Source organism: Mustela nigripes, chromosome 16 (assembly GCF_022355385.1).
Source record: "Mustela nigripes isolate SB6536 chromosome 16, MUSNIG.SB6536, whole genome shotgun sequence".
Taxonomy (NCBI): domain Eukaryota; kingdom Metazoa; phylum Chordata; class Mammalia; order Carnivora; family Mustelidae; genus Mustela; species Mustela nigripes.
The window spans coordinates 7,546,791-7,561,851 of record NC_081572.1 but is presented as its reverse complement, the minus strand read 5'-3'; the positions used below and the strand labels follow the sequence as shown (position 1 = coordinate 7,561,851).

Genomic DNA, 15,061 nt, shown 5'->3' with positions numbered 1-15,061 from the left:
TGGGATCAGAATGATTTATTTACACTCCCTGTGCCTGACCCCTGCTCTGTAAAGTGGGGTAAATAACTGTCCTGCTCTGTGCCTCACACAGCCATTACAAAAATTCAATTAGATGGTCTTCGAAAAGTGCTCAGTAGAGCACCTTGTAAAAAGTAAAGGTGCGATAAATATTAGCTATTATAATGGCCTAAAATCTTCTCCTGCTTTAAGACTCTAGGTTTCATTTTCTGCCTTTTTTTCTCCCCTCCAGTGGTAACATTTCTTCCCATGAAGTTCACACCTCAGGCAAAAATCAAGGGCAGACATGGGTACCGAGAAGAACAAGACAATGATATTAAAGACTTCAAGACTAATTTAAGGAGTCAGGAGGAAAAGAAAAAAAAAATGCAAATGGATTCTATGAGGAGTCATTTAAGGAGAAGTGATTAATGCTTCCAAGGCCCCGCTAACAAGAAAAAAACCACCTGTGAAATATCCTGCTAAGCACGTTTAAAATGCCATGTCCTTCGTCTTAGGGCTCTTCTTTCTCGGCACACGATTATATATGGTAGAGATGCGTCACTCCAGGATTACAGCAGAGACGTATTTCAGCGACACATGACACAGACATAAATGTATACACAGCCGCCCATGAAAACGTGGACCATCAGCGCCAGGTATGATGGATCCCAGGCAACTGGCTGATGGCTAATTTTCCCTTTATTTATTTTTTTTTTAAAGATTTTATATACTTGTTAGAGACAAAGAGAGCACGCACAAGCAGGGAGGGGCAGACGGAGAGGGAGAAGCAGAGCTCCTGCTTAGCAGGGAGCCTGATGTGGGGCTCGCTCAATCCCAGGACCTGAGCAGAAGGCAGACGCTTACCAACGGAGCCACCCAGGCGCCCCGCTAGTTTTCCCCTTTCAAGGTATTTATTCAAAGTGTCCCGGAGCTGTGTTGAAGGATACCAAGCACTATGGTACGTTTATCCAGGTACTGTGTACGTGCATGATAAAAGTCCTCCAAGGATCTCCTCAGGGCTAACACTGGTGACCTCTGGGAAGCATGGAGGAGAGAGACAGGATGATCTTCTCCTTCTCCTTCTAACTTTAAGTACATCTTTATTTTTACACATTCCAGTCTGTGACTAGAGACGATACAGCAAAATGCTGTAGACCGGGACTTCATGGCACCACCAACACTTCGGTCCAGAAAGTTCTTTGTGGTGGGGGCCATCCTGGGCCTTAGTCATTAGATACCAGTTTTGACAACCAAACATGCCAAATGTCCCCGAGGGGGTAAAACAACCTCCCAGTAGAGAACTACTGTCCGAGCTAACAGAACGGCCATATTCACTATAAATTATTCCACGCTTACGGCTCAGGCCCCCAGGGCTCTGAGAAGCTCTACTGCCTTTTCCTTAGTTGGAGGAAGCATTTATGAGAACTCACTACTCGTCACCAAAGCCACTGAAGTTTCCTGTGTTTGAGCCTCAACTGTCTCTCACATTATGCTTTTACTCTGCTCCATGTATCTGCTGACCCTCCAGGAGCTCCTCTTACGGAACTAGCTCAAGGTCAATTTCAGAAAAGTAAATGCTATTTTCTTAAGAAGGAGAAGCAGCAGCAGTGCACACACACACGGGTAATTTTTAGAATCTCTTTTTTTTTAACCAACTACATTAAAAATCAGAAGTAAAACTATTTTGTTTTGGATCCTCATACTTAAATGACCACAATACAGTGGTCTGATGATTTCATCTTAAATGTTTGTTTCATGCTACCGAAGTCATTCTGACATGTCCCAAAGACTACTGTCCTCTGCTTTTGCTTGTTTGTTTCTTGTTTCAGTTCGGTTTTGGGGGTTTTGCTAGGCAAATCTTACAGTGGCTTTTGTCCTCAAAGAACAAAATAGAGGGGTGCCTGGGTGGCTCAGTCGGTTGGGCATCTGCCTTCAGCTCAGTTCATGATCCTGGTTCTCTCTCCACCGACCACTCCCCTGCTTGTGCTCTCTTGCTCTATCTCAAATAAATACAGAAAATCTTATTTAAAAAAAAAAAAAAAAAGAGGGTGCCTGGGTAGCTCAGCAGGTTAAAGCCTCTGCCTTCTGCTCAGGTAATGATCTCAGGGTCCTGGAATTGAGCTCCATATCGGGCTCTCTGCTCAGTGGAAGCCTGCTTCCCCCTCTCTCTCTGCCTGCCTCTCTGCCTACTTGTGATCTCTCTGTCTGTAAATAAATAAATAAAATCTTAAAAAAAAAAAAAAGGAAAGGAAGGAAGAAAGAAAAGATCAAACTAGAACAGGAGACACAAATGCTTAGTCAAAAGCAGAAAGACAGCACAGAACAGTTTGTCAAACTCTGTATGTATGTAACCTCTCTGAGAATTTTTAAAGACTAGGTACCACCTCACTCCTTTTAAAATTGACATTTAAAAATATTTTCATCCTGAGTTTAAAGAGTTGCAAAAGATGTAATTTCTGGCCTATAAATACTGACTTCTTTAAATGAAACTGTTTGATCGGTCAATTCAATGCATCCACTGGGATCTAAATGGCAGAGGGTTTGGTTCCCACCATTATCCACCGAAAAATCAGTATAAATGAAGCTGTACGTTCCTGTGTTACATACCGTTCTGTTCACAGGCTGTATTCTAAACACAGAAAAATGCACAAGCAAGTCCTTCTTCAAAAGTCCAAAGACCTCCATCACTGCTTTTTCTCCTAAACTTATGTTTAAATTCCATTTCCCCACAGAATTTCCTCCTAAAGCAACTTATATTTTATGTTAGAAAGTCTATTATTGATTGCTTTATCCTACTTCTTTGCGATAGAATTTGATTTTTAGGAAAATCCCTGTGAGCCTAGGACTCTAACTGCTTAAGCGACCATTTCCTGGATTGAGTTAGCATTACAACGATAAGTAGTACAGAACAGATTGCTAACCACAAAAATTTAATATACTGTTTTATAATTATTAAGCATTAAAAAGTAAAATATTTTAGAAATGCATATTTTCATGGATGGGGCCTTTTCCTTGTTTTTTCAATTTATCTGTGTTTCCACGGACAAATATTAAGCGGTCATCACTAGAAGCTGACAGAGCTGGGAATCAACTTTATTTCTATTTTTCTTTTCCTCCTTCTTTTTCTTTTTTAAATGTAAGCAAAAAGAAAATGTGTTCACAGAAAGAAGAGGATGGGGAAAAGATAGACGCTTTGTGACAATACTGTCATTTTGCTCTCCGAATTTTACCCAAATTACAGGCCCCAATCCCAGAGTGGGCCATCGTAGAAAACGACTTTTAAGGATCTCTCTGCTAACAGCTGGATTACAGCCACAGCCAAAGGACCAGACAGTGCCTGCACCACTGGAGGATTTATGCCCAGGATCAGAGATGCGATGCCTCACTTGTTCCACACCAGCACCAACATTTCAAGGGTTCCCCTTACACGTGGAGATTTTGCCCCCCAGAGACAAGAGAATAAGGGAAGACTGTGTCTTTCTTTTGTAAAGCAGGGGAGGGCAAACATGTAAGGGAATGCAGGTAAGGGGAACAAGACCCCAGGGCATCCTCAGGCGGCACGGTTTTAGGGAAGACGGCCTGTGGACACCGAGAGCCTGGAAATGGATTTCCACCCGGAAGGCCTCTGTGTTCTCTGGAAGGTACACGGACCCCAGTCCAATGGCTGCTGACTTAGGTGACCTCCAGGAGACCCCAGATCTCCCGGACTGTACAAACAGGGCAAGGGAACCACATCCTAATCAACTGAAAGAGAAAACTACATATTACATGACTTCCGGTGGGACGGACGCACTTGGAACACGTGGTATCACCAGGACACATTCATGCCTGGAAAACGGGCTCTGCAGTCACCATACCCCAGGGTCTAATGCCCAGCTCTCAGGAGTTCGGGGGGCTAGGGAACCAGACAAACAGCCCCTACCAAGGGAGCTATCAGCCAAATTTACAATGTGGAATACTCTTTGGGCCTAAATGACCCATTTTCTCCAACCAATTACGAGAGTGGGGGAAAAAAATGGGATTGTTCAAGAATAAAAGACACTGAAAAGATATAACAAAAAACTCAATGCAAAATTCTTGTTCGGATGCCGATTCCAACAGAACAATTTTCAATGTCCCCTTTGAAAAAAAAAATGGAGGCGATCTGAACATGAACTGGGTGCTAGGTTACAATGAGGAATTGCTAATTTGGACAAGTATGACAAGAGGATTATGTTGTTAAAAAAAAAAAAGTAAAGTCATTCAGTTGGAGATGTGGATTGAATTTACAGGTGAATTACATGATGTCTTGGATTTGCTTTTACAGAATATTCCAACCTTTCAAGAAGGTTGGGGGAAAGTCAGAAGAAATGAGGTGAGCAAGTCAGTAATGACTGAAGCTGAATGATGGCTACAGGGGACTTGCTCCACCTTTTTTCACATGTTTGGAGAGGTCAATAACGAAAGGATTGTTCAGGGGAAGGGAAAGAAAGAATATTTCATTAGCACCAAGGAGAACCTGATAAGGCCCTCTTGAATACCATCATATTTCACAAGTCCTGAGACAGCTGCCTAATAAGAAAGCAAGCCTCCCGTATGGTCTCAGAGGCAGGGGCATTCAATAAGCAGGCCAGCAATTAGGGGCAGAGATAAGAAGGGGACTGGAGACCACAGAGATGCATCTAGGTCACACGGGGAGAGCCTAGAAAATCCCCCTTGGCAGAGAAATGTCAGAATGAACACGTCTCTGTTTTGTTTACACCGCTCCCACCACATGTTACTTACCCCTGCGGCAAAGCCAAGACTTCCATCCAAGATCCGCCTCTGAAAATATAAACAAGATGTTTCAGATTCTAAGGGATGTTTCTGGGGATAAAAGAAAACCATAAGACCTCAGAGAGCTACATGAATAAAGACGGGCCCAGGCCTGAGTTGCCAACCTGTCTGCAGGCCTGGATCAGAGCCTTTATTAACATGGGCCAAGAACCAAGGGGAAAAAAAATTGTTTGAACCTTCCATCCATCCCACAGCCCATCATAGTGTTTTTTCAGAGACGCTTGGCTTCCACTGGCCCATATGTTGCCTTTGACCTGGCTCTCCCGTGAATCATAACTATAAACCTTTAGCCAAGTAGCTGGCCTGGAAGATGGAAATTGACAAGTGCTCATGGGGACCCTGCGGGCCAACCCGAACTCTCCCATGCTGCAGCTGGGGGCCCAAAATGGCGCAGCCACGTTGGAAAACGAACCAGCAGCAACCACTAGCAGGGAACATATGTGTCGCTCTGACCCAGCAGGGCCACTCCTGAGCACTGAAATCACCACCTGACAGCAATGCACACTTGGATTCACTAAACACATGCACAAAAAAGCTCTCGGCAAGCAGTACTTGGGAGAGCCAAAACTAGAAGCCACCCAGATGCCCACCAACAGGAGAATGGATCCATCAGCAAGGACATGGTCATACAACAGAATGCCACATGGCAAGGAGAACATGCACGACGTATGAATGAGGCCCATCAACAGGCAGGGGCAAGGGCAAACCAGAAACTAAACAGAGTGGAACCAGCCAGACACAGAAGAGCCCATACGCTGTATGACTGCTCCATTTATACGATGTAGAAACACACAGAAAACTGATCTCTGCTGTCAGAGATCAGGAGAGGGGCTGTCCTTACAGTGGAACGTAGAGTTGGGGGGTAGGGACTGGAAAGGAGCCTGACAGGCTGCTGTGGTGGGCCACTACTGTTCCAGTTCTTGTGTACTAGTTTCACAGGAAGCTGGGAACAATCGCCAAGCTATGAAATATGCACTTTTCTATATGCATTTTATATCTCAATTGAAAAACATTTAATTTAATAGTCTAAGTTAGGGGTATCATCTATAGCCACATGGACATGTTACAGGCAGGCTGGGCAGTTGAAGGCCCCACTCTTTGAGCCTCCCAATGAAGCTGGGTAGCGAGGAGCACTGGCTCAGCCCTCTCCCACCTCTGAGTGGCTGCGGGGTGCATGGAAGGGTCTGACACCAGGCAGCCGTACAAAGGACAGTCTTCTCTCGGCACGCCATGACAGAAGCAAAGTTGGCCCGACCCAATCATTTAATGAAACCAGACAGATCTAATAAAGACGCCAGGGAACATTATTCGACCAGCATTCATTCATCTGGATCCTGAAAGGAGAAAAATTATACTTTCTTAAATGTCACTAAAGCCTTTCTTCCACTTTTAGACATTTATTTCAAGAAACTCATCAGGTACGTGCTCAAAGGTTTATGTTCATCAAAATGGTATTTCTAAAAAACAAAAAATCAAGAAAAAAGGACATAACCTAATTGTCCAACAGTCGAGGAATGGTTAAATGACACTGGAGCCTTATGACAGAATGTGACACAGCCAGGTAAGTAACCCAAGTGATCAAAATAATCGAAGGCATCAAAAAGCCATTTAGTGGTGCAGGACGAATGCTTATGATATCAAGTGAGGAAAACTGGTTATAAAACATTACATACAATTTGATCCCTATCATGTAAAGAAACAGGCATAAATTTGCATATACTCAAATATAACTGAACAAATCTGAACAAAAAAGATTCAGTTTGTTTTTGTTTTTTTTCCTGGGAAGTGGAATCAGAAACTTTTTTAACTGTTTATTGTTTATAGCAGTAATGTCCACAATAGCCAAACTACGGAAAGAGCCCAGATGTCCACTGACAGATGAAGAACTATAGAAGATGTGGGGAGGGAAGGGTGTGTGTGTGTGTGTGTGTGTGTGTGTGTGTGTGTGTGTCATTATAGCTATAAACACTATGGAATATTACTCAGCCATCAAAAAGAATGAAATCTTGCCATTTGCAACAACATGAGTGGAACTAAAGGATAAAATGCTAAGTGAAATAAGTCAGTCATAGAAAGACAAATGATTTCACCCATCTGTGGAATTTAAGAAACAAAACATGAACATAGGGGAAGGGGTGCAAAGGGATGGAAAAAATTAAATAAGATGAAAACTGAGAAGGAGGCAAACCTAGACTCCTAACTCCAGGGCACAGGCTGAGGGCTGCCGGAGGGGAGCTCCAACTGCGGGGTGGGGTAACCCGGTGACGGGCATGAAGGAGAGCACAGGACGTAACGAGCCCTGGGTGTTCCGTGCCACTGAGGCATCCCTAAATTCTACCTCAGAAACTAATAGACCATAAATAAAAATAAATTCAAAAAGAAATTTTTGTATTTTTTCTTTAAGCTTTTCCATTCTTTACAAGCTTCCTACAATTAAAAGCCAGTTTTGAGTGAAGCTTTGGAGAGCAGCAGCGGAGGGCAGGGTGTGCATGTCTACTAGCACACGGGGTCCTTACGGCAGCCCCCCTTAGCCGAATGAAAGCACAGGTGTGCTCAGGGCGTCAGAGCACATCTCTGTGGGCTCCTGTCTCCCAGCAGCAAGCCTCACGCCCACTTCCTGTGCAGAAAGGGTTAACGTGGCCCACCCCAGCCTACAGCGCCATCGTGACCAGCTCCCAGCAGAGTCCTTGGAGACTGAGGCTCTCGAAGGTGCCCTGGGTGGACACATCCCGCACGTGCTGCTGCAGTTTTGTTGCTGGGGGAAGGAGAGGGCAGGGGCCCCTCGCCAGAGGGAGGGAGCATCGGAAGCCTGCGCACCGATTTCCCCAGACCCCGCCTGTCTCTTTCTCCTGCTTGGGCAACTTCACTTCCTTCCAGCATTAAATCTTAGCCATGAGTACGACGACAAGCTGAGGGGCATGGACCCTTCTAGGGAGCCACCGAACGTGGTGGTGGTCTTGGGAACACCTGCACGCAGAAGTTTTCAGCAACTCCTCCTGATCTCGGTGGTTACACTAACACGAGACAAACTAGGGGCTCTGAGGCTCCAAAGGGAATGGGAGCACCTCTGTGAAGAAGGGAAGGCACCTCGTCCCTCCGGAAGAGCCCCCCCAGCACTGGCGGGGGCCCCACACACCCACCGCACTGCTGCGGTTCCCCCAGCCCTCCAAGGGCAGCCCCGTCCAGGGCGGCTCAGGCCTCGCTTTGGTGAAAATAACAGGAGAAGATAAAACTATGGGCTGCTCTGCCCTAGAAGGGCACAAAGAAGGGACCCCAGTAAAGCTGGCATGGGCTGTCGTGAAGGAGGAAGAGGGACACGTGACCCGGAGCCCTCCCCTCTGCCTCCTGGGTGTTTCTCACTCAGGGATCGGCTTTCCAAAGCTTTCACCACCTGTCAACAGCAAGCAGGGGATCCAGGCTGGGTGCCCCCAGTTCTGTGTCTGACAGGCTCCGGACCTCCCACGGAGGAGAGCGGTGGGGCGGGGGTGGAGGTGGGGGTGGGGAGACGTCGGATCGTACGTGACATCAAATACCTGTCTTACTGGTCTCTAACACAAGACCGTCGGGCTTGCCAACTTCCTACACTGTGTCACTGTGTTTTCGTTTCCAGATCCGGCTCACGGCATGTTTAAATGGATCTTAAATCCCTTACTCGCTTATCACTCGGCAATGTCTAAGGCTGCCCGCCGCATGGTGCAGGCAGTTTGCCTTCCTCCAGACACAGATGGACGGATGCTCGGATGCTCGAGGCCTATGGTCCCAGGGAGTCAGGGCTGGAGAAAGGAAAAGAATCTCAGGCAGGTGAGGGGGGCGGCGGGGGTTGTGGAGCAGCGGGGTGGGGTGCGTGGCGTGCATTGTGGGGGATGAGGGGAGAGTGCAGGGGCTGTGAGATATGTGTGTGGGGGACGTGAGGGTATATGGGATGTACGGGGTGGGGGACATACGGAGGACATGGGGTGTGCATGTGGACGGGTGGGCATATAGTATGCGTGGGGTACGTAGGCAAGTGTAGGGGAGGGGGAGGGACAGGATATAGGGGCACGCGGGGGTGAGGGGGTGTATGCAGGGGGTGAGGCATGCAGGCACAAGGGTGAGTGCGGGTGCTGGGGGAGGGGTAGAAGTTGTGCAGGGGTGGGGGTGGGGAGGCGTGGGGAGATGAGTCTGTATCTATCCCAAAGGGGGTCAAGGAGGGAATGAAAAGATGAGATAAATGAGAAGGGGAACAGGTACCCTTCCTTCCTCCAAGGGTCTACCAACGGTCCAGCCAGCTCAAGGACACAGGGCAGGGCGGCCCAACAACCGAGCTGAGCACCTGCGCCAGGCCTGAGGGAGACTTGCCAGAAGCTAGAAACCATGCCGGGGCCAAGGGAGCGTAATAACGTGACAACCCTTCCTAGTCCCTTCACACCAGGAGGGGAGCAGCAGCAGACACCTGCTCTCCTGGCCTAGTAGGGAGAGGAGGAGAAGCCAGGCCAGAGAACAAACACCTCCTGCGCTGGGGGGCATGGCCAGGGGCATGAAGGGGGGCGCCAGCCGCCCATGGTTGTGGTTTTCCAGCTCGCACAAACTCCCCCCCAAAACCTCAGACCCGAAGCAAGGCGACTCACCTGTCCACTAGAGAACACGAACACGAGAGCTGCCCCGGCTGCCGTCAGGCCCCATGTGAAGAAGGTTCCCAGGAGCGCCTGGAGCACAGAGCTGTGGCCTTGCAGCATGCTGGAGACGCCTGTGTGCAGAGGGGCAGGAGATGGTCAGCCACCGGCAGACTCTTGCAGGGAAGCCCCCACACGCTAGGGAGCCCAACACCCTCCACCTGGGCGGGCCTGTCGTCTGGATCATTGCGATGCACCTCTCGGCCACACCATCCCTCAAGGGCGTCCATGACCAGGCTCAGGCCCAGCCTCTTCATCCAGGCCCACCAAGAGTCAGAAATCACCCAACCCTCCCTAAGGGGTACTTAGGGAGATGCCAGGGGAGCCCACGGAAGAGGTCAGAGCCTTAGAACACAGTTCCAAAGAGAAGCAGTTCCCAGAATGTGGATTCCTTAGCTGGGAGGAACACAGCTCAGGAGGGTCTGATTACAGCCTTCCAGCACATTCTGCCTGCTCTAGCTGCCCTTGTCCAGCATTGGCTCACGCTCCTCCAAATACAGGCGACCAACTCGGATGTCCTCTTGAGGCTCTCCCTCCTAAGTCCTGACCAAACCTTCAATGGCTCCCCATGAAGGATCCCGCTGCAGCTCCCCTATGACTTGCCAAGGGCAGTGGCACCAACTGTCACCCAACCAGCCCACCGAGCTTTCAACAACTACCCCCTGTGCGGGTACTGTACTCTCCCTCAGCCGAGTCCTGAATGGCACCCTCCACAAGTCCCAGAGGGTCCTGGCTCCAAGCCACTCTTCACCTGGTTCCCTCCCGGAAGGCTGCCCTCCTTCCCTCTCTGCAGTCTGTGGACCCAGGGCACGTCCTGCCGCCCGCCTGGTGCCAACGTGGACTCCATGCTTTCCAGACCCCCTCCGCTCCCACCCCACCGCCCATCTGCGGGGCCTTCTTTGTCTGGGCTTGCCTCCTTCATCTTTGATAGCGTTCGCTGAAGAACAGGGAAGATGCCTTTTCACACTTGGCACCCCTGCAAAATCGGGCTTCCTGGCATTGAAAAAATACTTGCTGTATCGAAAAGGGCCAGCTTACCTGGACGGGACACTCAGCAAGGACAAGGAGACGGAGCCATACGTAGCATTTCCCCGTCAACTAAGCACACCACTGCCGACATGGAACTTACACCACTGCCCACCAAGGAAAGAAAGGGAAGTACTTTCTTCTTGGTTTTGCCCAGAGAACCTCCTCTAGGCTTTAGCACGTTTTCAATTCTAGCTCTGACATGATAGGGGATCAGACTCTGGCTGTGGAAAGTTACAGGGCAGGGAAACCCATCTGTTGAAGAGCGCTGTGTTCTGGTACACAAACATCAGGGCTCAGGGCCTCATCATCTCAAAGGGCTCATTCAGCAGCCCACTGGTCTTCCAGCACCCATGGAGCTGGACACATCCCCAGTGGGCTCAGCCCTGCCAGGTCCCAGCACTCTCAAGCCAACCCTGGGCTGGCAGCTTAAGAGCTAAAGAAACTGACTCTGTTGACCCTACAAAGAAACTGTGGCAGAGGGTGGACGGGGCCGGGGACCGGGGATTGCCCATGCCAAGAGGCTGGGCAGCACAGCTCGGATTCCAACCTGGTAAGGCTGTGAAACTCAGCAAACCCAGGTGAGCCCAGAGGAGCCCAGGCTCAACTCTGAAGCCAGGAAGCCTCTAAGGGAAACAGCCTCTATGGGTTCGGACTGTGCCTGAATAAAACGCAGGACGGTGACTATACCAAATAAGGAAAAAAATACATATTTTTTTAAAAAACCCGCTGATCTACATGCTTCATCTTGTTACGTGTCACTGTAACAAGAGTGGTCGTGTTTGTTTGTAAACCAGGACTAGATCATGATACAACATTCTACTTCTAGCTGCTTGTGGATAAAACCGGAAACAGCATTGACAAAGAAAGGCATATAGCTATCATACTCTTAGTACTTACCATCCAAGACAGGTCGTAACAGAAAAACAACTTTTTTTTTTTTTCCAGTATTGAATGTGCCTTTTAACAGAACAGAAGAAGGGAAGCACTTTCCATTTGCCAACAGGCCAAAGTCAACGTGGGGTTTATGGGCCAGCCCACAAGAGAGCTCTGGGGGCCTATGGGAGGGAAAGCACTACGCTAGCCTGTCTCCATTTACCTGAGCCCCTAAGACGTAAGGAAAAGGCACAGCAAGGCCAGGCACATCTTTTCTATCCCAAGAATCACAGTATTCATCAATAATAATGCCAGCCCATGCCTCTGGGGAGAAGTTTCTTCCATTTGCTATTTTGAATTCTCACTATTAGAAGGGTGACCTGAGTTCCTACCCCGCCTCGGGAAATGCAGGATCTCAGGCCCTTGACCGGACAGTCCGTGACGTGCTCAATCAGAATCTGCATTTTTTCAAGTTCCATGAGGGTTTCTCACACTTGTTGCCGTGGAAAGAAATGGTCAACAGAGACCCAGAGCTTTGAAAGTGAGTTCTCCTGCCCTACAAGGGAGGGACTGGTCAGGCTGACGCAGAGTCCCAAGAGAAGGAAGTTTTCTCAAACAGGTTGCCCAGTAGCACCTTGAGAACAAGAGAGCCAGTCGCAGCCCCTCCAAATCAGCTTCTGCGACGGGGCTCAGACCTCCTTGTGAGCCGGATGTTAACAGACATACCTTGATTAATCTTCGAGAGGGAGGATGATTCCCTGCCCTCCCCACCTTTAAAGATGCCAACACCTCTCGACCTGTGTACACATTCTGCTAGGGACACGCAGGAGGGACCCCTGCCCCATACGGGATTTCTCCATGTTCTCTCCCTCGCAACCTGTTGCCCTCCTTCCAAGAGCTTCAGGATGTTGGTGATGTTGCCGAGGTGGGAACAGCACCCAGTGCAACTCCACACATACACGCCCCGACTCCACGAGGGGAATCCGGCAACGGGACTCGGGTTTGGGCCCATGGGACTGCAGGAAAGTTCTCTGACACCTCACTGCTCAAAGTGTGGTCCTCGGGCCACGGACCCAGGGAAGGATCAGCCATGCACAAGCTCGGGCCTGCTGCACCGTCCCCAGATTCCCAGTCAAGTTCTAGAGGCCATGCTGAACCCCCAGAAGGAGCGGAAGGGGGTGCAGAGGGGCCGGACTGTAGCCACCTTGCTCCCAGGGCTGGGGACAGGGGGAGGGGGGACCCTGCCCACCAGGAAGCACTGAACAAAGGGGATTTGGTGAGCCACTGTCAAAGGCTGGCTGGTCCACACCCTTCAGCGGACCCTGGCCAGGGTCAGAGGGGGCACCGCGCAGCCTTCCCCTCCTCGGGCACCTGCCACAGCCGCCCTGCTTCTCCTCCGACCCCCTCCTCGACCCCGGGGGACGCCCCCTTCCAAACTCCCTTTTGCCCTTCCGAGTCCCACGCTCTCCTGCTGGCCCCAGACCCCGGGCCTCCAGCCCAACCAAGGCGCTGAAGGGAGAAAAAGCTGACTCACTACGGTGCCCTCTCAAGCCCCCACTCCACTTCCATCAGCCCCGCAGCCGCAGGCTCGCCGGCTCCACTCCCGGAGTCACTTCCTGCTTCCCTCCCCGCACACGTGTCCCTCCAGCCACCAGGCCCCGCCCACCCGCCGCGACTGGCGGATCCAGCCTGAAGAATAAATTCTCTGGTTCACAGCCCTCTGCAGGCTCCGGAACAGGTGGGGCGGGTAGAAGAAAGCCCGGAGGCCAAGCAGAGACATTCAGCAAGCAGAAGACTCCGCAGACTCCTATGAAGCCCCAGAAATCCCGGAGAGAGCGCCTTGTAACGTCCCCCGACATCATTTGTCACTGCACTTGGCGGCTGATTCTGAGGCCCTGAGTGAGCAGCAGAACAGGACGTGTTGGGGCGAGGGGGGGGGGGGGCTGGAACTTTCTACTATTAGCATCCTTCTCCGGGTCAATGGCCCTCAAACTATAGCTCCCATCAGCATCTCCAGCAGCAATGTCAAAACCTCACTGAGGTTCTGGTTCTGGAGGTCTGGGTGGAGACCGAGATTTTCTGTTCGGAATTTGCTAACGCTGTGGTCCTGGGAACCCCTCTCTGAGAACCACAGCTGCAGGTCAAGGGCTTTGCTCTCCAGGCACTCTATAGAAAGACCAGAGGGTGGAACTTCTGGATTGAGCCAAAAATGAAAACAGGGTGCCCTGTTCAATTTGAATTTCAGATAAATGACAAAGAGTGCTTTCGTGTCAGTGGGTCCCGGGCAATATTTGGGACATACTTAGGCTAAACACGTATTTCATATTTGTTGTTTACCAGAAATCCTGATTTAGCCAGGCGTCCCATATGGTAGCTCATGAACCTACCAGAGGGTAAGCTGTTCAGAAAAACTGTTCATTGTCACAGTGGCCACAGAGCAGGGGATCCCATAGGAGCCGGCTTCTGTCCAGCAACAGGCGGCTTACCCACGCCGATGATGGCCCCACCTGCGCACACTGTGTCGGGAAAGAAGGTGGCCTGGTGACTGCCAGATGCTCTGTTCCCTCAGGAGATTCTCAGACTCAGCTGTCCAACCACAATCCTTCCACAGGAGGGATTTACGTTCTCACATTCTAGAAGCAGAAGGCCAGGATTGGTCCAAGATCAAGGTGCAGATCTGGTCCTTGGTGAGAGCTGTCTTCCTGGCTTGCAGACAGCGGTCTTCTCACTGTCCTCGAGTGGAGAAAGAGAGATCTCTCTCCCTTCCTCTTCTTTCTTATCAGGCCACCAATCCTGTCGCTTGAGGACTCCACCCTTATGGCTTCATTTAAGCCGGACCACCTCTGAAAACCTCTATCCCCAAATGCACCCTTCCTGGGGGCCGGGGCTGCAACAGGTGAATTTCATGGGTGGAGCCCTCCTGCGTGGGATATGTGCCCTTCCAAAGGTGACCCCAGAGAGCTCCCTCACCCCTTCCGCCATGTGAAGACACATGAGAAGTCGGTGACCCAGGAGAGGCCCCTTCAGCCCACCACGTGGACACCCTGATCTGGGTCTTCCAGCTTCCAGAACTGTGACTGTATGCGCCACCCATGTGTTTGTGGCATCTTGTCTCAGCAGCCCGAATGGGTGGAGATGCTCCATTTTACAGATAAGGAGACTGAGGCTCAGGAAAGCTCTGTAGTGACCTCAGGTTGACAGAGTGGTATAGAACTCGGAGCCCAGCTGATGGCAGAGATGGTGCTCTGTCTCTGTGCATGGGACATACAGGGTTCACGGACTGAACACCCTGGTCAGCAGAGCCCCCGGCGGGCCTCAGGCTCGGAGGCAAAGCCACAAGGGACAAATCCCACCATTCCCTCCTTTCTCTCAATGACCCTGCATACACACACACACACACACACACACACTCTGACCCAGACATGCAAACTGCCTGGCTTTCTCACCCTCCCTCATGGGAAGAAGTGCTCAGAGTGGGGACAGACGGGAATGTTGTTTCCTTAAAGCCAGGCACACCTGCTCTTCCCTCCAGCCACCCCCCTGCCCTTCCTTAGTCTCTCCCCAAAGAGCAAGGTGCCCTCCAGCCTCCATAAGTGGGGCGGGGGGGGAGGAAGGGGGGTGCACAAGAACAGGCCAGAGAAGGCACTAATGAAAGGGGGGCAGCGTGTTAGGCAGGCAAGGACGGCTGGTCT

At 50.4% G+C, this 15,061-nt stretch overlaps 1 protein-coding gene across 4 annotated transcripts in view; it reads right to left on the bottom strand.

The window, feature by feature from the left end:
• SLC39A11 (solute carrier family 39 member 11) overlaps positions 1 to 13,006 on the bottom strand; it is a 321,667-nt gene extending 308,661 nt beyond the window's left edge. The window contains exons 1-4 of one of the 4 annotated variants that reach the window (XM_059380747.1): positions 12,904 to 12,984; positions 11,394 to 11,453; positions 9,423 to 9,541; positions 4,765 to 4,803 (exon numbers count right to left, since the gene is read on the bottom strand). In XM_059380747.1, the coding sequence (XP_059236730.1) occupies positions 4,765 to 4,803; positions 9,423 to 9,530 (147 nt within the window). In that variant the 5' untranslated portion in view covers positions 9,531 to 9,541; positions 11,394 to 11,453; positions 12,904 to 12,984. Of the gene's footprint in view, positions 1 to 4,764; positions 4,804 to 9,422; positions 9,542 to 11,393; positions 11,454 to 12,903 lie in introns of those variants that run through there. The other 3 variants (XM_059380746.1, XM_059380745.1, XM_059380748.1) reach the window with 3 other exon arrangements.
• Positions 13,007 to 15,061: the final 2,055 nt, after the last annotated feature.